Genomic DNA, 27,748 nt, shown 5'->3' on the forward strand with positions numbered 1-27,748 from the left:
TAGCTGTTCATCGTATGATAAAAACGATATCAGCAATAATTAATAATAATAATAATAATAATAATAATAAATAAATAATTATTTAGAAAGAGAAAATTATATTTAAATTTTCAAAAGAATTTATTAATTATTAACAATATATATTATTTATTATTTTATTATTTATTTTAAATTATTGTGTTTTAATTTTTTTGAAATTGTTTCTCATATGTTTTCTTTTTTGTTTTTTCGTTTCTTTAAAGTATTTATCCTTCTTTTATGGCCGTTACTTTATCGGGCCCCATAGAAAGTACTTTCAAAAAAAAAAGGATAACCATAAATGTGTAGTGATGTGTAGCATGCACAAAGTGCACGAGTCCTTAGTCCTGCATGGTCTAACATGCACGAGGACACGATCGTTTAATATTAATTATTATCGCAAATTAATTCTAAAAATATCGTTATTCAATAGTTGTGATAGTGAAGTACGTTGTGTTGTCAAAAATAATTATTTTTGGAGTGAAGTGTGAATTTTTTGGAGTAAAAAAAAAAAAAGAAGGAATCGTTGAATCAATTATTAAAATGTGACTAATAGATATTTTTCATAAAATTATTTATGTGAAATAAAAAGTGAGTGAATTTAATATTTATTTCTTGGAGTTTGGCAGAAAAAATAATGACACCACCTAATGGCTCTTGGAACATGCTTGGACATACAAGGTAATCATTTTTTTTTTATCTATATACTCATAAAAATTTGTAGCAAATAATTATCATAATACCCGAATTAACTAATACAAATTTTACCGATTACTAATTTTTTTCTACCCATATAACAATTGAGATTTTTATCATGTCGTGATTGATATATAAAAACACCCACATATGTCTTGAGATACCGTCACTCGATATTTTTTTTTTTTTTTTTTTCTTTATCTCAGTAAGTACACTTCTTCTTTTTTTTTTTTTATTATTATTATTTTTTTTATGCAATGTTTTGAGACACTCTTTGTTTGTATGTGATTTTATTTTATATTTTTTTTCTCACTGTCTGAGGTCAGTGTACGACCAAAATGTTTTTTTTTTTTTTTTTTAAATATTAAAATAGTTTAAATAATATTATAAAAATGGTAAAACCAGTCACATAAAGGGTCGATGGCTTTGTTGAATTTTCTCATTGACTTAATCATAAGTCAATAAAAAAAAAATTTCATTCAGAAATTGTTTGTAATAAGTCTGAAGGATAAAAAGGACGTCAAAATATATATCAAAGTGTTATAATGATTATGCACACTCACTCGTTTATCAAGATTGCTTCAAAAATAGCTAAGATTATTATATTTTTTTTTGTTTATCTAAATAGATGATTTATTTTATTTTTTCCAACACATCTTGCCAGGATCTTGACAAACTTATTGAAAAATATTTTTTCTTTTTTTTTTCTATGAAGCTTTTTAAATCAATAAAAAAAAAAAAATGATAAATATCTTGTGAGTTTTATAATGACAATGTACATTATTTATTTAATCAGTATTTTTTTTTTATTGAAAAAAAATAACAGTGTCATTTTGTCGGATGAAAAATTGATTTTTAATTATTTTTCCTTTTACGTTTAATAAGAAAATACTTGAACAAATATCGACATATTTTTTTTTTTTTTAAATTACTTTGTTTAAAAAAATTTTTTTATAATTTGTCAGCCAATTTATTCAAAAGAAAAAGGGAATAAATAAAAAAAAAAAAATATGCTAGATATATCGAGTAAAATAAGTTTTCTTAGCGTTATGAAAAAAAATGTTTCACAAGGGAGTAAAGTTAGGCATTGATCAACATCAACAGTAAAAAGTGCGACAGACTTTCTTTGATTCTTAAAAAAAAAAAATGAAAATCCCACCTCTATTTATTTATTTTCACTGGTTCTATTTTATGATCTTTTTGACATGTTTATCTTGGGTATCTTCCAAGCAATTTATTTTCTTCAATAAACACATAAAAAATATAAAAATATAATTTTTTTTCTTTAAATTGACAAATATAAATTATTTCCTATTATAATCTTCAACAAAACTCATGATTTTTATATTTTTTTCGATTTATTTTAACAGTGAGTATGATTTTACTGATATAGTCAAGAATATTCCCATCAGGATAATATAAAAAAATATAATTATCAAAGTTGCTTGTATCATTTTCATAATTAATTTATTATCCAAATTTATCCCATGCATTAATAATTTATCAACAACCCAATTGCATAATTTTCAAAGGAAAATTCGACAAAATGATTTTCATAATGTTTAAAATTTTATTATTTATTTCTGTTTATTACTGTTAATATTTATTGTGTTCAAGTACACAGTTAATTAACAATATATAAAATATGAAAAAAAATATATTAAGTATTATAACGTGTTTTTTATTTTCATATGTAAGTGAGGAAAAAAAATTCAATTCAACAAAAAATTATTATTCAATTTTTTAGTTTTTTATTTTATTAATTTTATTTAGTTGATTAAAATTTTATTGTTAATTTAATATTTTAAATTATTATTCAATTATTTTAACTGGACAATGAATAAAAGCTGGTCCATAATGTAATTGAGCCAAAAGACAAGAAACTGCACGAAATAGAATACGAACAATTCCGGGTAGACCCTTCAATGTTGGATTAACAAGACCTTCAACTGCTTTAAGACCAGTTGATGAAAGTACTATGTCCACGAATAATCTCATCAAAAATAATAATCCGTAAACTACATATTCAAATATAAATAATAAACCTCGAACAAAATAAATAATTGGTGTTAATAGTAATTTTACAAGCATAGAAGTTGCATTAAGTTTGGAATCATCTATCAATTTATCTTCATCGCTAAATTGACTAATCAGTGTTTTTGTATCTGTTATTCAAAATTTATATTTTATTAAAATAATTTATTTATTAATATTAATATTAGCTTACTTAAATTATTATTTTATCATCATACCTTTTGGTTTTTCATTTTTGACTTGCACAGTTGGTGTTTTAGTTGTTGATTCATTTTTAGATTCATCCTCATCTTTTTTAGTTGCTGCAGTTGTACCATCAGTTGTACTTTTATCAGTTGTACTTTTATCAGTTGTATTCTCAGTTGTACTTTCATCAGTCTGAGAAAAAACTAATGGCAAAATAATAGCCATCAAAATAAAAGCTAAATATATTTTCTTGAACAACATTGTATAATGTTTTCTAAAACAAATTGCTTGTAGTTATTCACTTCCTTATTGTTAGGTTTATATATAGGCTTCAATTTTCAACAATGTTTTTATGAAAAATTATTTGATATCATATGTGCTCATTATACGTCGATAAAATTCATTGATATAAAACCATTATACATCAATTATTCTTTGAGGAAAAATGAAAATAATATTGTTGTTTTTTTTATTTTTTATTTTTTCAAATAACCTTGTTAATATTTTTACATTTAAAATTTTTTATTTATTAGTTTATCAATTGTTATTGTTTATTTATTTATTGGACATTTTTTTTTGTCGTAGATTATATTATAATTTTTTTAAATTAAAAATTAAATTAAATATTTTTTCGTTTATGCTATTGGTTTGGGTGGACATTCTATTAAGGGCGGTCCATATGAAAGACTTGCAAGAAGACAACTTACACTATAAAAAAGATAATTAATTAATTTTGTTACACTGTCCAATGTTGGATCGAGAAAATCAAGTAATTCAGCAAGACCAAGAGCTTTGACAAATTCATCAACCAAATCTTTAACTAAAATTAGTACTCCCTTAAGTAAAAGTTCAACAACAAATAATAATCCTCTAACGAGAAAAACAACTGGAGTCAATTTTTTTTTGTCATAAATTATATTATATTTAGTACACAGTTAATTAACAATATACAAAATATGAAAAAAAATACATTAAGTATATTGTATAATTTTTTTTTAATTATTAAAATAGTATGTTTTAAAAATTATCTGTCTGTTGCGCGCAAGCCTGAATGAATGAACGTGCTTTTGAAGCTTTTGAACCTCAGTATCTAAAGTGGTGTTCTTCAGTGCGGTAGTAGAACAACCCCTAGATGTTCACTATGACTTGTTGAATTGTCATCAGTTTACATAGCACTGAAACACCTTTTTTATTATGTTTTTAATAATAATTTAATTTGAAAATCTCTTGGTGACATTATCTATATCATGATAATTATTATTTTACAAAACAAAAAAAAATTCTATTTAAAATGATTTATTTATATTTTTATTATTTTTTAAAATATTTTTATAGTAAATTTAATTGTCAAATTATGAGAACTTTAATATGTCATTTTGTCAATATGAAAAATATATTTTATAAATTTTTTAAAAATTATTTTTTACAAACAAGATAAAACACAAGTGAATTTATAGAAAGTGAATAGTGTTTAAAAATCAATTAATTAAAAAAAAATTATCTCCTGGATTAAATTAAAATTAAATTTAGTCGGTATTTATTTTTCATTATACAAAATTTAAATAATAATAATACTAAAAAATTTATTGATGGATAATAAATCTATTCAAGTTTATAAAAAAAAAAAAAAAACTTGATGACAAAATTAAAAAAAATTCCAATAAGGTATTAATTAAAGTATTCAATAAAACTTTTGTTTTTTTCACTTCATTATCGGTTAAATAACTTTCCAGTTACTAAACTAAAATAAAATATATATTTTCTCATTTAAAATTATAGTCAATTTAAAAGATTTTTAATTACCCTCAGTAATCAAGTATTTTAAAACAAAAATAAATAAAAATTTAATAATTAAAACAATCGAAAGTAAAAGAAAATAAAAAAAAAAAAAAATATTCAAGTGAAAATGAATTTTTAGTTAAAAAGTTATTATTGTTTGGATGTAATATCAAAATGAACGATCCAAATTTGGATAGACTTTATAATTGTAGTGCACCTATACTTGATCAAGACCTTGAATATATTTTACAACTAAATAAGAGTGAACTTTTAAATGTGTTAAATGAAGTATTTGTACAATCAACAACACGTGATATTTTAAAAACTAATTTAAGTGATTGTCTTTCAAGTGGTAATCCGCGTCCATTTGATTTACCATGGTGGCAAAAACTTTCTTGGTCAGCAGTATTTGCTGTAATACTTTTGATAGCGACAGGTGGAAATATCATTGTCATGTGGATTGTTCTTGGTATCTATTAATTTAAAAAATTTTATCAATAAAATATAGTTCAATTTATTATTTTTATTTTTTACCATCAATGATAAATATTTATTCAAAATATAACCAGAATTCTGAATTGATTTGAAAAGAGAAAAAAAAAAAATTCTTTTGTTGATTTTCAATTTAATATACAGTTTATTTTATTCAATTGAATATTATAAAGAAATAAATATTAAATTGAAAAAATAATTAGCCAGTTTAAAAAAAAAAAAATTTCAATCAAAGGAAAATATTCTTTACAATAAATTACTATGATTAAAAAGTCAGTCAGGAAATATATTTAAATTCAAAAATGAATTATTTAATAAAAATATTATCAATAGAAAAAATAAAATCAAATAAAGTCATTGAGGTAATTGAAAGTTTTAAAATTTAAATTTATAAGCTTGTGATTTATTATTATCTTTACAAAAATCTAAATTAAATTATTTTTTTAAAAATCTTTATTAAAATATTTCTAAATTTAAATTTAAATTATTTATTTTATTTTTAATACAAGATAATTTAATTTTTTCGATAATAATTACTGGACATTATCGATATTCTCAGCAAGTTTAATATAATAATTTAACAATGTTATCGGTTTTTCATTAATTGCATAATTAAATTATCGCCTATAATGTCCAAAACCATGATCAACAAAATATTTACATAATTAAATACCCATAATGGATACAGCTATCTATTTTACGAAATTTTACTTAATTATTAATTGAAACATGTTGATAATTATTCTTATAATAATTGTGTTCATAATGCATAACACTATTTATTATTACAATGCAATATTTTTATCTGTTCAAACCAGATTTATCATTAAAAAATTCTACTTGGCAATGTCTCTCAATTATAATTAATCTCGTTGCTTCATTTTATTTCAATCGATACAAAAATAAAAAAGTTAATAGAATATACAAATAAAAAAAGATAAATGATGATTATCATGATAATATTTATAATAAAAAAATTAAAATAACGCAAATGAATAAATCCATTGTTTGCTTATCTATATCAAATTTTTTTTTTTAAGACCATTAGCTTTAAAAAAATCTTTATTGTCTTTTTCGGTGACCAAAAAAAAATAACCTCATGGGAGTGTTATTGTTCTTATCTTTAACAACACCCTAGACAGTAGATTCAAAGTGACAATAAAAGTTTCATATAGTAAAATATAAAAATAGAAAAATCTCTAAGAAAAAAAAAAAAAAAACCTAATTTTCTGATTTTATTATTTTTTTTTAATTAATATTTCAGCTTTTTTTATTTTTAAATACAATATTATTTATTTATTTTTTTTTTTAAGTTAATGTCATTCAAAGTTAAATTTACAATTGAGCTTCATCAACTGGTTTGATCTTATTTTTTATATAAAATTTAATTTGAAATGTAAAATTATCAATAATAATACAGCTGATAGATAAAGATTATAATTATAATTTTGAGTGTATAATTTTAAAGGTTAATAATAGCCTAAAATGTACTTGTTAATCCGAATATATCAAATCATCAAATCAACAACCACAAAAGCTAAACACAATACATACTCGTAAAATCACAGCTTTAATGTTTATGCATGTTGTTAGAATTTCAAGTCTATTGAAAACTACCACAGTCTGTTAGACTACAAATCCAGTTAAAGTGAAATTCAATACTCTTTTCAATGGCTCAATTTGTAAAGGATCGTATTTTAAAAAAAAATACATAAACTTCAATATTATTCGTCAACTCTCGTACCTATATAAATTTCAATCTATATTTTCTATTTTATTTTTATAATACTCGTCTTTTAAAATTCTCAAAGAATTTTCATTTAAATGATTTTTTCATTAGAAATATAAACGAATAATCAAATAAATTATCAGAAAATAATATACACTTTGATCGATTTACAGTGATTGCTCATAAGCTTGAAAAAAATATACATTTCATATTAAATCTGGTAGGGAAAAAAAAAAAAAAGAGTAAGGTGTTTTATTTCTGGTACGTGCTTATTCACATACCCAAGAGGTTTAGTAGTTGACCAAAAGGACTAATGGTGTATGACTGTAAACCCTGCGGCCCATTTATCGATGCCTGAAATAAAGCACGTTTATATAAAAGTCTTTTTTTTCTGTCTATTTTTCTATTTTCTTCTATTCTCTTTTAGCTTGTACAATAGAAAATTTTTTTACATCGTGTGTTTGAACATAACATTAAAACAATAGACAACACAGAGAGAATGAAAATAAAAAATTTTATTGTTGTTATTATCATTCATAAAATGATATGTCAACTACAGTGTACACCCACATCTTCACCTTGAAAAACAAATTATTCTTTATCTCTTTTTAAAAATTAATTAATTTCTTTTATCAAAAAAAAGTAAGAAATTTTCCAACATGAAATTACGAGGTTGAATTTTTTTAAATTTATTTTTTTTTCCTTTATGACTATTTGAATTTTTTATACGAATGTATAAACATATATTTTAGGAGATGAGAGGGAAGTAGTAGCGTGGCTGTATAAAATAATTTTTAAAGTGGAAACATGTGAAGAAAAATAAATAAATAATATTAAAAATTATCGTTTTTTTTTTCTGAAAAGTTTATTTGTGATGAATAAAAAATTTTTTCGAATATTGAATGTTCTGGTGGAGTGATAAGAGCAAGATACATATTAAATATTTATTTTTTTATATAGCCATAAATAAATATAAATTTATTTTCAAAGTATTATATTGTTGCTGACTATAATTTTTATGACAATACAGTAAATTGTCTTTTTTTTTTTTCTTTTATCTGAGAGTGACTAAATCACCTGAGGGAATTTAACCACTCATTTCGAACTCATATGCTGGATTAAATTTCTATTTTTATTATTGATTTATTATCCTCAAGAAAAATACTTCAAGGTTATCATTGAACTTTACCAGTTGAATTACTTTTTAAAAATAAAATAAAAATTTATATTCAAATGTGAATTAGAATTCTAATTTTCATTTTGTTATTTAACGATATATATTCCAATAAAAATATGTGATGATGTTGAATCAATATAAAAACTCATATAAAATCATTAAAAAACATGAATTAATAATGTAAATTTTTTTTTTTATTATAAAGTTTTAAAATAGAATTTTTTTTAAAAAAAATAAATCCAAAAAAATTTTACTGATAAATGAAACTTGTTGAAAGTGACTTTATTATTTATCTTTTGATTTATAGGCACATCACATTTTTGATAACATTATTTACCTCGTCAGTGTTTATTGCAATCAATACTACATGTCGAACAAATGTAGTTTATCCTCTAAAATCCACTATAAAAAAAAAAGCTCTATTGTAATTTTCTCTTTGTTTTATTTATTTATATTTTTTTTTTTTATATCATTCGTAAAAAAGTTAGTTATATTTTATTTACAGTATTTTATTTTTTTGTTTATTTTTATTTTCCTATTTTTTGTTATTGTTATTTATTTATATTTGAAGCTTTGAAGCATCTTGAATGTTAGATGATCTTCGGTTATTGCCTTGAAAAGTTTTGCATGCAAAATGTAGTGTACATAAAACTAGTGATCCTCATGGATTTTCTACTATGACCTAGAGATTGGACAAAGTCACTTGAACTTCTCAAGTGCATATTTAAACTCATATATTAAGTTTATATATACATATTCATGTTGTGTATCACGATACACTTACTTGGTTAATGTGAACACCTTTTCATACTCAAAAAACTTTGGATATAATTGAACAAGTTTTGCATGTCTTTGCATGCAGCTGTAATTAGTCATGCTATTTTTTTATTTATTTATTTCTTTATTACTTTTTGTTTAATGACATACAAAAGGTAATCATTCAGTTTTTTTTTTTTTTTTTTATTTCTACGAATACAATTATGTTAATTCAAAAATTATATGAAAAACAAATGTATTCTGATAAGAATACAATATTTTTGCTTCATGAAAATTTGATTTATTTAATTTTTTTTTTTTTTTTTCCATAGTAATTATAAAAAGTAGACTGAAAAAGAAAATATTGGTGTTTTTTTTTATTATTTTTTAAAGTAACTAATTATGATAAACTACTGACTGAAATAATTTTAAAAAAAAATATCATTTTATTTTATTTGAAATAATTATTAGTAATTATTTAGGAAAAATAATAATGACTCAATTAATAATTCTGTCTATACAATAAATAAAAAAATATATCAGCGTGAAAATTGTGGGTGATGTATGTATGAAGTTTTATATATTTCTGCTTATTCAATATTAATCTTACTGGATAATGACAAAAGTTTCTCGAAAGTTTTTTATTTTTATTTTATACCTTCATCAAACACCAACGCAATTTCTTAATTCAAAATGTGCTTTTCACTTCTTATCGAAGTTTAATCATTTATTCTTTGTCACAAGATGTTTTTTTTTTTTTATTTATCATGATTATTTTCTTTTTTATATATTTTCAATTTATACCGTGACACTTTTGATACAATTTAAATTACAATATTTTGATTAAAATTATTGAATGACATCAAGGAATTGTATTTTAAATTATCTTCAAAGTAAAAAACAAATAACAATAATATAATTAAATGGAAATAAATAAAAGTTTAGTCGAACCTTACGATGACGGTATATATTTTTTTTTTTTGCTCTTTTAAGCTATCAGTATTATTAACTTAAAAATACTCATTTTGTCGTCTAATGTAATTGGCTTTCACATATTACCATACATTCAAGTTATATAAATAAAAAAAAAAAAAAAAAAAAAAAATCGTCAACAATATCTACATTTTGTTATGTGACATATAAATTCCATAGTTTCTTGTACAATTTTCTTTTGTTCAATTTAAATCGAAATAAATGTGCTTCAATATTAATAAAAAATGTCACAGAAAAAAATAAAATAAATCATTCAACTGGATAAACAAAATCATATGCTCTGCTACCTTATCACTGTTGTTCAAAAAATATAATAAAATCAAATAAATTCCTGTACTTCAAAGTAATATAAATCGTAAAAATGTCTTTTTACTTTTTTTCTTTTTTTAACTTCGAAAAAAAAGAGGAGTATAAAATTTTACAAGACATCTTATCCATGGCAGTTTAAGAACATAATAATAATAATAATAATCACGATAATAAAAAAAGATAAAATTAATTAATTTATCGTTTAAGAAAATAATTAATTTGTTATCTTTTATTTTCTAAATTAAATTTATTTTTCTTGTGGTAATTGTAATTATTTCAAGACCATAATTTTTATTGATAAAAATTTTAAACTATTAAAAATTATCTCTTTCATTATTCAATGAAAAATTTATAATTTATAATAATTTATAAAAATAAGAAGAAAAATCATTTAAGAGTAATAATTTGGATTTGAAAATATTTTATTTTTTCTGTTTTTATAAACTCTATGGTAATTAAAAATTATAAAATAATTTCTAGAACTGTCAAGTGTAAATTGAATCATGCAAATATATGTACACAAATTTCGTGAAAAGGGATGCAAATTTTCGGTTGTCATGTTATATTTATACAGAATAATATTCCATGAAATTATGATGAAACAGATGATAAATTTATTCAAAAATATTTCTCCTTTTAAATCGCCTTACATATACAAAAAAAAAAATACAAAACCTTGTATTCAAAAATAATTTTATTTTTGTTTGACTATTTTTGAAAATAACCCATATATAATAAATATTTTTTTAAAAATTGCATGAAATTCTATTTGAATAAATATACAATGTTATTTTTATTATTTTTAGATAAATTGAAAATCCATTGAGTATTTTGAAAAAAAAATTTCTATTTATTTTATATTGTTTCAAGAACCATTAAAATGAAAATAAATAAAAAACAATTTTATCTATAATATTTGATAACGTCACTCATTATTAAATACATTGTTTCTATTTTTAAATTTGTTTTCAAAAATGTCTGAATTTTTTTAATCCTGTTTTTCACTACTTTATTATAGTCATTTTTTTTTCTTTTTAGTTTTTATAAATGTCATCGTTTCACATATTTTTTTTCCACCTTTCTTTAAATAAAAAAAAAAATACAAACTAATGAGTTACTATGAACATTATAATTATTTTAACTATCTGTATGAATTTTTTACAATTTTCATAGTATAATATTTATTTTTATTTATTTATGTAGTATCAGGATTGTATTTGTAACTTATCCCTTTTCTAGAGTTTCTTACAATCCGTGTAATTATTCAGGTATATACTAACATTTTCACAGAATTAACATATAAATTTAATTAGACAGTGTTGTGTATAACCAACTATAAATACATGTCTGTACAATTTCTGTTCAATCCCACCTCAATATTGAGGTTTTTTAATCTAAAATTTGAATGGAGCCTGTTACAGTGCTGGTATAAAAATTTCTCTATACGCTCATTCGATATATCTATTGGAACGACGTTCAGTAATTCTTTTATATTTTTCGCTTTTTTAATAACAAATTACATGTATAATTACATGACTAACTAAATAACTAAAGTTTTCCATAACGAGCTCGTGTAAATTTTCCATTAAATTTTATGGACCCAATTTTTTTTAGATTAAGTTGTATTACGAATAACTTGACGACGAACATGACGACGAAAGTGCACGCGCATAGAAATTAAATTTAGTTTTTTTTTTTTTTTAAATTTTTATTTCAGTTTTTATCTAGTATACTTGACTGGAATATCAATATCAAGATGAATAATATTATAGTTTATTGTGTTATACCAGTATAAATTTAGTAGTTTAAAGTAAAAAAATAAATATTACTCGTGTATAAAATTGATAAAATTAATAATAATTAATTAGTCATTTTTTTTATTTTATTTTTTAAAAAATAAATAACGAAAAATAATAAATTTCAACTGAAAATCAATGTAAATTTCAATTGAGATGTTCCACTTTAAATGTCATCAAAGTAACCATTGAAATGTTTTTGACAATACCTTTATCCATTTACATTTCAAATCCTGTATATCTTCAAATAATCCAAGGTTTAAACCATAAAAGGGTCACTGAAACAATTAAAATATCTCAAAGGATTTATTACAATTACTGAAATTGTTGAATTCTACTATCTTTACAAACTTTAAAAGTGACTTTTTCATTTTTTTCTTTTGTCTCTTAATTTATGATGATAATCAATGGGTTTTAAAGTTTAGTTTATATTAAAGTGTTGTTAAATGACAGGGTTTTTCATCAAATTTTTTATTCAGCATTGATGTAATATTTTTCAATGTAACTTTTTTTTTTTTTATTTATATCAAACAAGGAAAAATATATTGCCTGATAACCACTTGATGAATAATTACTTTTGTAAAAATTTTATTCAATTTTTTATAAAAAGAAAAAAAAAAAGTAGAAAACTAAAAAATTAAATAAAACAAAAACCATGACTCTATAAAAAAAAAAAAATTGTTTTTATTATTGATTAAACTAATTATACTCCATATTCATAGGAAGAATTAAACTTGGAATTATTATTTATTTCATTTTTTTTTTTTATTATCATAAAAAGACCTTGAATTTTATTTGAAGGTCTAGTCAAGTGATAGCTTCCATACTCATTAAAATTATCAATATTAAATTATCGTGTTTTTTATTTTTATGATATTATATATGTAACTGAGGAAAAACAAATTCAATTCAAAAATAAATTATAATTCAATTTTTTAGTTTTTTATTTTATTAATTTTATTGTTGATTAAAATTTTATGGTTAATATAATATTTTATTTAATATTATCAATTATTATTGAAGGTATTTAATTGGACAACGCATAAGAGGTGCTCCATAAGCCATTTCATGCAAAAGACAAGAAATTGAATCAATTAACATATCAGCAATTGGTGTTATGCCTTTTAGTGTAGGATTAACAAGACCTTCAACTGCTCCAAGGCCAGTTGATGCAAGTACTACGTCCATGAATAATCTCATCATAAATAATAATCCATGATCGGCATATTTAAATATAAATAATAAACCTCGAATAAAATAAACAAATGGTGTTAATATTAATTTTGCAAGCATAGAAGGTGCATTAAGTTTGGAGTTATCTATCAATTTATCTTCTTTGTTAAATTGACTGATTAGAGTTTTTTCATCTGTTGATAAAAATTTATATATTAATAGAAAGTTATTTAAATTATTATTTTATCATCATACCCTTTGGTTGTTGATTTTTGACTTGCTCAGTAGGTTTTTCAGTTGTTGATTCATTTTTAGATTCACCCTCATCTTTTTTAATTGCTGCAGTTGTACCATCAGTTGTACTTTCATCAGTTGGACTTTTGACAATTTGAGAAAAAACTAATGGCAAAATAATAGCCATCAAAATAAAAGCTGAATATATTTTCTTGAACATTATGAAATATATATTTTTTTATAATGTTTTCTACAACCAACTGCTTATATTTATTTACGTCCTTATTGTTAGGTTTATATATAAGTTTTAATTTTCAATAAGTGGTTTATAAAAATTAATTAATATAATACGTGCTCATTATACGTCGATAAAATAAATTGATATGAAAGCATTATACATTAATTAACCTTCGAGGAAAAATGAAAATAATACTGTTGTTTTTTTTTTTTTTTTTATTTTTTCAAATAACCTTGTTAGTATTTTTACATTTAAAATTTTTTTATTTGTTAGTTTATTAATTATTATTGTTTATTTATTTATTTGACATTTTTTTTTTTTGTCATAGATTATATTATAATTTTTTTAAATTAAAAATTGAATTAAATATTTTTTCGTTTATGCTATTGGCTTTGGTGGACATTCCATTAATGCCGGTCCATATGCAAGACTTGCCAATAGACAACTTACACTATGCAAAAGATAAGTAATTAATTTTGTTACACTTTCCAATGTTGGATCGAGAAAAGGAAGTAATTCAGCAAGACCAAGAGCTTTGACAAGTCCATCAACCAAACCTTTAACTAAAATTAGTACTCCCTTAAGTAAAAGTTCAACAACAAATAATAATCCTCTAACGAGATAAACAACTGGTGTCAATAATATTTTGACACCAGTAGCAACTGGTGAAAGCTTTGCATCTTCAATTACTTGATTCGATTGTGTAAGTCGTGATACAGTTGTTTTAACATCTGTTAAAAAACAATATATATTATTAATTATCAATTTTAGTATTTATATTGTATAAAAATAACAAAACTTGTTTTATTAATAATAATAATATTAATTTAATACCTTTTGGTGGTGTTTGGTTAGTTGGTATCGGAGTTTTCGTTGATGTTTCTGCTGGAGAAGTTTGATCAGGCGCAGCAGTTGTACTTGAATCAGATTGACAAAGTACAATTGGCAAAATAATTACCAAAAAGAAAAATAATGAATTAACGTGTTTAAACATTTTTAAAAATTTTTTAACGACTGTACAATTTTTTTGTTATGCATTGCATTTATAAGTTTAAATTTATAAAATATTGTGTTTATTTAGACAATTATGTCGTTAAGATTATTTCGAATGGCATATATGGTCATTATATGCTGATAATAGTTCTTTGTCAAATGATAATTATGAGAAAGTAGATAACATTTGTTGAAAAAATACACAATTTTATGATAATATACTTATAATTTTTATTTTAAATGACCTTGACAAAATTATTTCTAACATGTTAAAACATTTTCCATATATTTTGAGCTTTAAATTGTTATTTATTTAGCTGTTGGTAAATAAAAAAAAAAAAAATTTGGAAGTACAATAATGCTTTTTTCTTATGTTTAACATACAATGAGTTATCCAATATTTTTTTCCAATAAAATAATAATATATAGACTTCATTTCCTGTTAAGTACATTTCACTATAAATGTCTAGCAGTTTATGCACAATGTTTCTAGCTCAATATTGATTCAAACAAATATACATACTAAAGTTTTTATGGTCGGGATGTTTCCTAACATGTCATAAAACCCATAAAAAATAAGAAAAAATAAATAAATAATAAATAAACATAAGCACCCTTGAGAAAATAAAAAGTTTCATCACCAAGTTATTTTTTTTTTTTTTAAATATTTATAATCTCTCACAAATTTACGGAATATAATAAAAATTAAAATATTTTTTTAATGTTTTTTTTAAGCTCAACAATTTATTGAAAAATTTTAAGTATTATTAAAAAAAAAATGAAATTTATTATCGTTGGTAGAAATTTCGTAGAAAAATATCATTTGTATAATTTGAATAAAAAAAAAACACATTGCTAAATTATTCAAGGGATGAATTCACATTTTTTTTATTTGTTATTGTATGTAGTTATGTATACGTTTTTCGAATATGAATTTTCGTATAAATTTTTTTTTTTATAGCCTGAAGCTATGAAGCCTTTAATAAAAACCAAAAGTATCTTTACTCGGTGGCAAATAAACCTTGACAATTCTATCTTTGACATATGTTTTGTTTATTTTTATTAAATTTGTTTTTTTTTATTTCCTCTAGCTTTTAACGAATTTAATAAAAAAAAAAAAGATGAAAATATTATTATTGGCTTGAAAAAAAAAATAACAAAGAAGATAATATCGAGATAAAAAAATTTGCAGAATTGATAGCAGTGAAATACGATCTAATGAATCTTGTTTTTCTTTTTGGGGTGCGAGTTTATTCACAATTTTTTTTTTCTCAAGATCTCTATAAATTTGCCGACCCTTTTTCAAGATAATATATAAAACGAAATCATTAGCAATTTTAAAACAAGCAACAATTTGATAGACAATTAATCAAACTGAATGAAATTTCAAAAAAATTAAAATGTCAAATTGATGCGTTTGAAAAAGAAAAAAATCCTGATATTTAAAAAAATATATTTTTAATAAAACAGTAATGAAAATAAAGGAATTTTATTTTCTTATATATAAGAAAATAAATTTATTTTAAATTGACTTTTTATTTTATTAATAAACCGTGAGCGTTTGTTATTTTTATTTTTTCATTCTATTATAAATTTTATTTTACTTTACTTAGAAAGATTTATAAAAAAAAAAAAAATGTTTACATGTTTTATAAAGAATATGTGCACAATAGAATGATGGCAATAAAAGAATATTGCTTTTCAATAGCAGGTACTTTTCAGGAAAACGCAATAAACCTTTTTACGGATTCATTGCATTTACAGTGTTAAATAAGACAAGATCAATTGATCTCATGAAAAGATTTCTCATTATTATTTTAAATCTTTGAAAGTTTAAAAAAAAAAAAACTTATCACAAAGTTTTTAATTTATTAAATTTATTATACATTAATTTTTTATTTTACTTATTGATTATTAAAAAATAAATAAAGTTAATAATTATTAGAAATCTTTTGTTTGATTATTTCTTTTTCTTATTGTTTCAGCACACAGAAGAATGCGAACAGTTACAAATTATCTACTTGTGAATTTATCAATAACTGACTTGATGATGACACTGCTCAACTGCGTATTTAATTTCATCTTTATGCTCAATTCAAACTGGCCATTTGGAGTTTTTTATTGCACCATCAACAATTTTGTTTCTCATGTGACTGTTGCATCGAGTACATTTACTCTAGTTGTTATTGCATTTGACAGGTAAAAACAAAATAAATAATATATTTTTATTATCCTCATGAATAATATATTTCTTTGATTCTTCCTTGATTCACAATAATTGATAAAAAGATTAATCAATAATTTTATAAATTATAACTCAGTTATATTTTTATTGTTTCAATTTATTTATTTTATTGTTATTTTTATTATTATTATTATATTAAGCTTTTCGTTATTTATAATAAGAAATAAATAAAAAATAATAGTTTAATTTTTCGATCAAGTTGACACCAATGATCTGAAAAATTACTTCGAAATTGATTTTTTCAAACACTTTAAAGTGTATACGTATGTATTATATATACTTTTCTTTTTTCTTTTTTTTTTATATCTTTATTTTACCCTTCTTGTAACTATAAGTTTTTCAAGAACATACACAACATTCTTGAGTCTGCTTCAGAATTATTGGAAAACGATAAATTCCCAACACTACAGGTCCAAGAGCTAGCTTGACATTTTTTTTTTTTTATATTTTTTTTTTATGTTTCAATTTTATTTCAATTTATCAATACTTGTTTCTTTATTTCGAGATAATACATTTTTATATAGGTATACAAAAAAAAATTTAATTGATTATTTATATTTAAAAATAAATGAATTGAATTTTTATTTTTATTATGAAAATAAATAATAAATATTTAACTAAACAAACTGTCACTGGTTTTGCAAATGCTGTTTATCATTGTCGATCTAAATAAACAACCTCAATATTATTGAGGTTGAAAATATATGGTTAAATTATTATTACACATTGTCATAAAATATATGTTAACACTCTATTGTTATCGTACTATCTGTGTTCATTGTGGAATAATATATTACACTCATATTTATTCGACAAATATCATGGATTTTAAATTTTTTATTACTTTTTTTATTCCCTAACAACCTGACATTGACTCAGTGATGGAAAATAAATCAGTACTTTCGAGACACACATGGCTAACGTACCGTAAAATAATAAATTCTTATCTTAGTAAATTCAATTTAAAAAAAAATTCAACAAAAAAAAACCACTGGTACCTTTAAATTTATTTTTTTTAATTTCAATTATTTCAAGATTTTTGGAATGGAAAAATGAATTTAATTGTTTTATTTTCATGAAACTGTATACACAACTTTTATTATATATTTTTTATTTCAAATAATTTGATGAAATAGAATATTTATTAACATTTTAATAAATCAAAACTTTGCATGATATAAAATTCATGGAATTCAATGATTCGTTGCATGAATTTACCACAATGAAAAGTAGAAAAAAAAAAACAATTATAATTATATTCACTTGAGCGTATATATTTTTTTTTTTCATCATTTACATTTATTAATTTATAATTGCAAATGCTTAATAAAAATCAGAATAATAAAATAGAACTAGTGAAATAAAATAATTACTTATCATTAAAATTATTAAAATGAATTTTTTAAAATTTATTTTGTAGTCGTTATATTATAAAAAAATATACTCTCGTAAAATGAAATTTATTTTAAATTCAAAATGAAAAAAGATCATCTTTTTTATAAATATTTTTTAGAATTGTTTCCATTTCACACACAAGTATTTGATTTTTAACTGAAATTTATCTGATAAAAATCTTTAGTTAATTGATTAGTTAATAAACTTAGGTATAATTTTTCAAAGCTATTCTTTACAACTTGACTTTAAAGGAATTGAAAAAGTCTTTTGATTTCGTTAATCTCACTGCAAAATAATACCCTATCATCATGAAGCAGAAAATTCTTTTATATACAAACTACTAAGAATTTAACGATTTTTTAAAAGCTTCGTGGTTATCTCGTGCCACTTATTTGCCTATTTTTTCATTTACTTATTTTTTTTTCTTCTATCTACAAACTAAGCAGAAACTTTGAAATTATTACCATGTAGATAATAGCTACCTGCTATTGAAAATAACTTTAAAATTTTCTATGTATAGCAATAAATGTTTTGTGTTCATTCTATTTTTATCATTATAATTTATTTAAATTCTTTATGGAAATATTTATTAAAATTTCGTCTTCGCATGAGAAATGGTTGTGGTTTGTTTGAATTTTTTTTATTCATATCAAAGTATATAAATTTAATGAGAAATGTTTTTAACTTTTTAAAATAAAAAATTGAGTTTTTAAAATATAAATTCAAATGAAAATAAAGTTGTATGTATTTTTCTAGGAATTAAACATTTACAAAAAACCCGTGATTGCTACTGTACTTTTTTTTGTTTGTTAATTGGGCTTGTTTGTATTCAAACAATGATGACGTGGTATAACAGGAAAATTGCCTTTTTTTTTGTCCAAGGATTTTATATTGCATGTAAAAATATTTCATCGCAACAAACAAATAAAATACTTTTTTAAACTGATTCTCTTGGTATTGATATTTTCATGCATTTGGAAAAAAAATAAAATGATCATTTAGAAATTTTCAATTAAAAATCCATCATCTTTTTGATAAAATATTTTTTCATAAATATTTTGTCACGTTTAAAGGTGACCTTTTATATATCGATACGTTTTATTTCAACAAAAAATCATTAACTTTATAGTATTTTCTATGAAAGTCAATATTTAATGTTGATATATCTGCAAACGAAAAAAAAAAAACATTTGGTTGAAAAATAATCTTTATCTGTAGATACAAATATTTTTTATAAAAATAATAATTATTGTTTGTATTTTTAGATTAACTTTATTATTTTTTTTTTGAAATACATTTAAAATATTAAAAAAATGAATTTTTTTTTAATTAAAATATTACCGAGTCAGTTTTTAATCATAATATTTGAGTCTTAATAAAATATCTTGAGAAATAAAATTTAATCTTTTACTGCCAGTTTAGTAGTTGCTAGTTTTTCATTGAATAAAATTTATATATATTTGCTTTTTTGTTTTTTATATAAATAGTCTATTAATAAAGCTTTCAGTGTTGATGTTTATATTTTTCTGTCCAGTTTAAAAAGCATCAAATTAAAATAATTGAGTTATTCAATTTAAATTCATAAAAAAATTCATTAATATAATATTCAATAAAAAAAAGTATTTTTTAAATTGAACTTGTAAATTGATTATAATATTGATATGTCTCAATTCAAGTCACGGAATGATAACAAAATTAAGTTTTCAACTTTGAAAGCTGCATGACATATCACAATTGCGCAACTGAAGTAATTTTCTCTTAATCTTTTGACCTTCGCACTTGCCTTTAAGATGTTAATAAAATGAAGATAACATTTCCTGTTTCAATATAAATAATTAAATTTACATTGACAATCATCTTTTGTAATTGAAATAATTATCAAAACAATATTAATCAATAATGCAAATATCGATTTTTTTTATTTTCTTCTATCAATTTATTAAATAAATCTATTATTCAAATTCAAAAATTGATTGAAAACATTGTTTTGTATATAAAATAAAAAAATACATAGTGCAAACATTGAATATTCATTTTCATTGTGTTCATATAAAAAATAAATTCATATTATGAATACAATAAAAGTTGACCTATTCATATTTTATGTTGAAATATTTTTAATATCTTATTCAATTTTTATAACAAAGAAACAAGTATATATATATTATATATATTAAAAATACATCAGATTATTATGTGAAAGAAAAATTGCACGTATTTTCTTTACATTTTTTTTTCGGTGATGACTTTTAGGTCTTGTAACAAAAAAAAAAAAAATACTTTCACACGTTTTTTCAATAAATCAAATTTTTTTATTTTTCTTTTTAAAAAAGCAGTCTTGCAGTCTTATATTTTTTTTTTCTAGCTACAACACAAAAAAAAACTTACATTTTCTTGTCGTCATGTGGCTTGTTAAAAATAACGTCTTGACTGGAGTTGGCTTAATTTGTTTTGTTTGTTTTCCTTTTATTTTATTTTTTTTTCGAGTTTATTTATTTATTTATTTTTATGTTGAAAAACTAAAAAACAAATGCACCGTTCTTATTTGACAAAAGATTGATCGTGTAACATTTCAAAAAAGTATTCATTATTTTTTTTTTTTTTTCATTCATAACCGACAATAACACTAAACTTTTGTTGTGCTGTCGGATTATGTGAAACCATTTTCCAGTAATATATACTTTTTATATGCTAATATTAGCTATATAAATATTTTTTTTTATATTGAAATTATTTATAATAATAATAGTACATCTAAAGTGTAAAATTTATCATTTTTATTAACACAGTATTTTTTATCTATGAATAAAATAAATTTATACATTATCGATAAAAAATTTTCGATTTTCCAAGTAAAAGCACAAAAGAACAGATTATTTTTTCAATAAAAAAAGTATATACATGTATTTATTTATTTTTTTTAAATATGTAAAGTCAAAAACAGATTTGTCATTTTCTTTTGATTTTTATATCGGTTTTTCATGTTACAAAAATATTATTTCATGACAAGGTATATCATGAACACATAAAAATAGATTTCAAACGTCATTTTTTTAAAAAGAAAATTATTTTTTTCCATATCAAATTTTTTTTATAATATTGAAAAGATATATTTTATGTTGGTATATACAGCTGTGAATAATATACACTTTACGTATCGATTTGAATGTAAATTTATGTTTATGAATATATATTAAAATTCTCGAACAATTTCAATAATCGAATAAATAAAAAATCCACTTGAAGCCAATTATTAAAATATATTATACATGACAATATAATTTATTTATACATTAATTTTGCATTATTATAATTTTGTTAAAAGTTTTAAAAGACGAAAAAGTCATCAACATTCTTTGAATATATATTATAATATTTTTTATTAAAGTTAAAAAATCAAAACAAATATAGTGATAATATTCGAAAAAGTCATTTCAAAGTTTATCCAAAAGTTTTTTAATTGTATTTTATTATTATTAATAATATTATATAGTTTTTTTTTTATTTGTTTTTTAGTTCAAGTGGTATTTAATATTTCAAAGACATGAAAAATCTTTATATATCCTAAAAACTATTAAGTTTATATTGATTTTCTTTTTGATATATTTTTTTCAGTGTATTTTTCCAATATCTCAAAGGTCGTACACTTATTGTACATGGCTTATTATGAATTCATAATTTTTTATGCAGAACAATGTAACCGTTAAAGTTTTTTATTTTATTTCAAGTGAAAATTAATATTGACTTTCGACATTCAATGTTGACTCAAAGTTTGAAATCGAGCTTAAAATGACGACGAAATATTATCCTTCCATCGAGCTTAAATCTCTATTATTGTGGCATCAATTGTTACTAAAAAAAAATATTATTTAACAATGTAGTAGAGATCATACTCATTGCATAAGTAGACAACTTTTTTTTTTAACTTCATTCCCGTCTATTACAATAAATTATTCAACGTCAACATCACTGAAATTTATTCATAAATTTATTAAATATGTATTCGTTGTTTCATGAATTTTTATTTTTTATAAATACTTTTTTTTTTTTGTAATATGCTACAACGGAAATTTATCGATTTCTCATCAGTGAAATATTATTTATCGTTTTATCCGGATATAGATATCCTGGAGTGAGCTTTATAATAGTAAAAGAACCTTTTTTTTTGTTCGTTTTTAGATCATTTCACATTTTTTATAAAATACCCTTTTTCTACTTTGGTCAAATTTATCAAAGGTTTATGAAAAACATATATTCATTTCAAGATTGATATATATTTAATTTAAATTTTTTTTTCTACCCTTAATTTAACTTTACAACATCAACTTTCAATATTATTATTCGTATATTGATTATGCAATGTGGAATAATTCTCACGTTAGATTTATTTATTTTTATATATTTGAACTAAACTTAAATATTAATACACAACTCAAACATTCATGTATAAATAAAAGAAAAAATAAGTTTCAATTTTATTCGTGTCTGACTAAATATATGTTTTTTCACTTGATTATTTTGTACATTCGTTGGATGTATCCTGAATCGAGTGAATAATATCTTAAGATTAAATTTAATACTACCTTTTTAATTAATTTATGAAAAACTAATATTATTCTTAATTAAAAATAGCAAAAATTGAATTATTATATTTTACAAGTTTTTTATTAAAAATGGCTTACTTATTGATTTTTTAAATAAATATTTCAAGTTGATAAAAGTAATACCACATTGTGAAATTGTTAACCAACATTTGCTTGGTGAACAGATATTCATACATCTATTTTTCTATGAAAGACAGTTGATATGGGTGAGACGTGATCTTCGTGTTCCATATTCTATTATATTATCTGACCAATTTTCTGTAATGATCCTTGAAAATGATGAGAACCAACTGGTTCATTTTATGAGAACATGCATGTAATTTTAATGACGAATTTTACAATTTTGTAAAATATAATTTTTATAATTATTTTATTACAGATACATGGCCATAATGCGACCACTTCAACACCACATGTCTCGTCGACGGACAATAGTTGCTTTAATTTTAATTTGGTTCACATCATCTATGCTTGCAATGCCATGTCTTTTATATTCAACCACAAAAACACGAAGGTAATTTTATTTATACATACTACTGTATATTAAAAAGTATTTAAATTTTTTTTTTTTTTATTCATTCAAAGTTCATGTATGGTGTTGAATTGTTTGTAATTGTCTCATTCTAAAATCTACAAATAAATCGATGAGGTAGAATGAAATTCTAGTTGTATGGATATAGAACCTGTTACTAATGAAATTTAATGATACCAATTTTGTTTGTTGTAAGTACATAGTGACTGTCTCGAGGGAATGAAAAAACAAATAAAAAAAAAAGCATGAATAATAAATGAAGGATTCATGTTATAAATAATTAAATTAGTTTTGTTTATTTTAATCTATTTTACAGATATGGAAATGGAAAAAAAAGAATTGTTTGTTATATGCTGTGGCCTGATGGTGATTACCTGGATAGTAAGAGTGAATACATGTGAGTTAATAATTATTGATGATCGATATCCTGAAAATGAAATTACTTTTTGGCTTATTAAATTTATTTCTCTCAAAAAAAAAATATCTAGCTTCTTCACGAAAATTGCATGGTCTTTGTTTTTTATTTTCAAATCAGTTTGTGGTAATAAAAAAATATTAAATAAATAAATTAATCAAAATTTAGGTTCTTTTTTTTAATAGTCAAATTGCAGTCAATTTTTTTTTTTTAGAATAAAAAAGAAATATATATATGAAATTTTTTCGTTCCATATTTTTTCAGATATAATCTTGTTATCCTTGGGGTAACATATCTCATACCGATGACGGTGATGGCAGTTTGTTATACACTCATGGGTAGAAAATTATGGGGTTCCAAATCCATTGGGGAACATACACAGCATCAAAAAGACTCAATGAAATCGAAGCGCAAGGTAGATACGTGGTAAAAATTTTACCATGAGTTGAATATATTTAAATTTTTTTTCCAACTTTCAGTGAACATAGTATATACTACACCAATAAAATGATGTCTCGTAAAATATATATTTTTATTTTTATATTTTTTTCAAATTCATAAAAAAAAAAAAAAATAAAAAAACATTTACTGGTTTTATTAATATAAATTTTAATGACTTAACTTGACAACTAAAAATTATTTTTTCATATATTTTTTATTGAGAAAATAATATTTTTTCTATCCATCTTAATTTTATTATATTTACCAGTGTTGATGTTTTTTTTTTTTTTTTTTTATTTTCTCTTTTATAGGTGGTAAAAATGTTTATCATCGTTTTTGTACTTTTTGCTGTTTGCTGGCTACCATATCATGGTTTTTTCATTTTTCTTCATCATTATCGTAGTGTCATGGGCAACAGTTATGTGCAACATGTTTATCTCAGTTTTTATTGGCTTGCAATGTCAAACGCAATGGTTAATCCAATCATTTACTACTGGATGAACACGAGGTTTGTTTTTTATTTTATTATATATTTATTATTTTAATTAAAAATTTATAGTCTTTATAATTTTTCAATAATTATTCAAATTATAAAAAACAGTTAATTAAATGATCTTCTTTTAATTATCTTTTTATTTATTTCATATCAATATTTTTTTTATTAACAAATTAATTTAATTGTATAATTTATTAGTTACCGAAAAATTCATTAAAATTTTTAATTGATCAATATTTTACAGACTGACGTAGTTATTTATTCAACGGCTGTTGTTGTATTGATAATTTAATGCTTCAAAAATATTTTCTATTCATACAATATTATATGCAGTGGCCAGTTAATTAAATTTCAATTATAAAAGTGGCTTACTAAATATCTTTAGGAGAAACCATATTATAATTGCTCGAATCTCTCAAAGATAATCGATTATTTTATCTATTCATTGACAATATTATTATTATTTATTTATTTTGTTTATTTTCTATATTCATAATTTTAATTATCGCGAAAAAAAAAATAATATTTCTATATAATGTATAATAACAAAGCTTCATTTCTGAAAGATTTAGGTCACATTAAATATAAGTGGCATTTCAAGTCAAAATATATAGAATTAAAATTACGTGATTTATAAGTACATCATAAAATTTAAATAAGTCTATCAAATAAAATACAATATGCACATTTTGTATTTCATACTTCAAAATTACTCTAATATAAAAGTTAAAATTTAATTTTAATTTATCATTTATTAAAAATAAAAAAATATATTTATATTAATAAAATGAAAAAGAAGTTTATTATAATATCATATTACATTGTCAGTTGGAAAAAAATTACAGCTACTTAAAATGAAAACGAATAAAGGTTATTTGTTAGCTTAAAAAAATATATTTATCTAACTTATACTCAGCGTTTTTATACACGAGCTATATGACACCCGTAATATTTTTTTTTCTTTTTCGAATGTCCCAAAAGAAATCAACGTTTGAATAACATCTATCTAGTCGAATTTTCTGTTCATACATTTCACACGAAGAAAACGTCTTTTATTTAGTTATCTAATACTTTGGAGTTGAAGAAACATTGAAGCATAACAAAAAAAAAAGTAGAGAATAAAAAAGCTATGGCGAAAAAAATCAATGGCCATAGAAACGTGGTGTCGCGAGTTGATTTAACTTTAACTCCAACTGTAGACGAAAATAAAAAAAATAAAAATTAAGGTCACAAGGTACAACAGTTGATGGGAAAAAAAATATTACAACATGTGACTAATTAAAGCTAATGGATGTTTTAGTTTTTTTTTTTTTCTCTTCAAGTATGATGTATAAAATAAAAAAAAAATAACAAGTATTTATCTGGATGTAAATTAATTTAACAATTTTATATTTCGACAGGTTTCGGCTGTATTTTCAACAAATAATATGCAGATTTTGTTGCATGATACGTCGTCAAGATACAGTGAGTCGTCAAATGCACGAATTGACTGGTTTCCATCGTTCTGAAATTGGACGATCAAATTCTGGTATGTTATTTATTTATTTCAATGAAATTATTAATAGTTAAAAAATATTTTAATTGAAAATGAAAAAGAGTTAGATTATTTATTTAAAAAAGAATTTCATTACTTTTTTATTTTTTAATTTTAACAAGATAATTCGAAAAGTTATAATGAAGTTTTCACATATGCTCTATTTTTTTGTTAGACAACAACAGCAAAACAACTTTAAGAATTTTCATACTTGTTGGAATTATAATGATAAAATCATTTGTTTTAATTTTTCGTAAAACTTCATATAGTTTATTTTATTTTTAATATGATTTTTAATCAATTTTAAAAGTCAATATAAAAAATTTAAATAAAAAACAGGAAAATTAAAATATATTTTGCAATATTTTTAATGATGTAAAGGGCAAAAAAAATATCATTAATTTTTTTTAATATGTGCGTTGATAAAACCAGATTCATTTGAATTTAAAAAAAAATAAATAAAAAATACATGCGAATTTGTTTTTCATTTAAAAAACTTTTAATTAGTTTTTTATAAATAAAAAAAAAAAATTTATATTGTTATTGGAATATTTTCATTTGATCATCCACTGATTTATTGTTTTATTTAATTATTAATTATTTTTGAACTCGAAGATAAGCTTAAAACTAAAATCTATTTAATCTCAATGAGGTTTTTTTTTTTTTTATATTTATTCAAAATAGAGAGGGTTGTTTTGTCGATTCGTTTTTTGCATGTACTTAATACATTTGCTTGAAACAGTATCCTGTCTTTTTGCATTACAAGAATTGGTCTTTGGTCTATGCCAAAAACCACATTTTCTCAATCCTTGGATTAAAGCCAATAGTATGAAAAACAAGAGCAAATAAAATATCAAGTAAAGCGTTTTTCAATAATGATAAAAAATTGTAAAACTTTTTTACTTATAAATTTTATTAAAGAAAAATTCTATACAATTTGTAGTATCTATAAATGTCATATATTTTTTTATTAAATATTTAAAAAACTAGATTATATTTTATATATTTAATAGAATATTTTATTGTCATAAATGTTGTCAATGACTGTAAAGAGAACAAACTTATTGACAAATTTCAAATGGAAATAAAGTTTAATTGCAAATCTCAGTTAAATTTAGTCACATGAAAAACGATTAACTTGATAGTTTTCATTGTTAAAGTTTGATAACAAATAACAATATAAATTCATTTTCAGGACGTATGAAATCAACATCAATACGATGGCGTCACAGTACACCTGACAATCACATTCAGTCATTTCAAATGAATACACGATCAATATGTGAAAAACTACATCATAAACGTCAGGATGTTGCTATTATTTAAATATTATATTAACAATTGTATATTAAACTTAATGAGTTATGCTAATTTTAAACTTTGTAAATAATAATAATTATTATCATTTATTGTTACATAAGTTTTACTTCCCTAAAAAAAAGAAAAGTTTTTTTTTGTTAAAGTTTTAACTCATAAAATCGTT

The 27,748-nt window shown here is 21.6% G+C and overlaps 2 protein-coding genes across 2 annotated transcripts; one reads left to right on the top strand and one right to left on the bottom strand.

Annotated features, from left to right (window-relative positions):
• The first annotated feature begins 4,465 nt into the window (after positions 1–4,465).
• Positions 4,466–27,591, top strand: LOC122850677 (tachykinin-like peptides receptor 86C). Its single transcript, XM_044149810.1, has 8 exons — positions 4,466–5,182; positions 16,589–16,802; positions 23,227–23,361; positions 23,696–23,776; positions 24,059–24,209; positions 24,547–24,743; positions 26,132–26,259; positions 27,461–27,591. Exons 1-8 carry the CDS (start codon positions 4,888–4,890, stop codon positions 27,589–27,591), a joined length of 1,332 nt encoding a protein of 443 aa, XP_044005745.1. The 5' UTR covers positions 4,466–4,887.
• Positions 13,798–14,672, bottom strand: LOC122850012. The gene is made up of 2 exons (XM_044148963.1): positions 14,445–14,672; positions 13,798–14,341 (listed from the first exon to the last, which is right to left on the bottom strand). The coding sequence occupies exons 1-2, from the start codon at positions 14,602–14,604 to the stop codon at positions 13,989–13,991; spliced, it is 513 nt and encodes a 170-aa protein (XP_044004898.1). The 5' UTR covers positions 14,605–14,672; the 3' UTR covers positions 13,798–13,988.
• Positions 27,592–27,748: the final 157 nt, after the last annotated feature.

This window comes from Aphidius gifuensis, linkage group LG2 (genome assembly GCF_014905175.1).
Source record: "Aphidius gifuensis isolate YNYX2018 linkage group LG2, ASM1490517v1, whole genome shotgun sequence".
Lineage (NCBI taxonomy): Eukaryota > Metazoa > Arthropoda > Insecta > Hymenoptera > Braconidae > Aphidius > Aphidius gifuensis.

What these genes read in the sequence shown, in the direction of transcription:
- LOC122850677 (XM_044149810.1), top strand. Translation starts at nt 4,888, where the DNA reads ATGAACGATCCAAATTTGGATAGACTTTATAATTGTAGTGCACCTATA. An exon ending in TGTCATGTGGATTGTTCTTG is followed by an intron (nt 5,183 to 16,588) that starts GTATCTATTAAT and finishes TTATTGTTTCAG; the next exon opens with CACACAGAAGAATGCGAACA. An exon ending in CAATGAAATCGAAGCGCAAG is followed by an intron (nt 24,210 to 24,546) that starts GTAGATACGTGG and finishes TCTCTTTTATAG; the next exon opens with GTGGTAAAAATGTTTATCAT.
- LOC122850012 (XM_044148963.1), bottom strand. Translation starts at nt 14,604, where the DNA reads ATGTTTAAACACGTTAATTCATTATTTTTCTTTTTGGTAATTATTTTG. An exon ending in TAACCAAACACCACCAAAAG is followed by an intron (nt 14,342 to 14,444) that starts GTATTAAATTAA and finishes GTTTTTTAACAG; the next exon opens with ATGTTAAAACAACTGTATCA.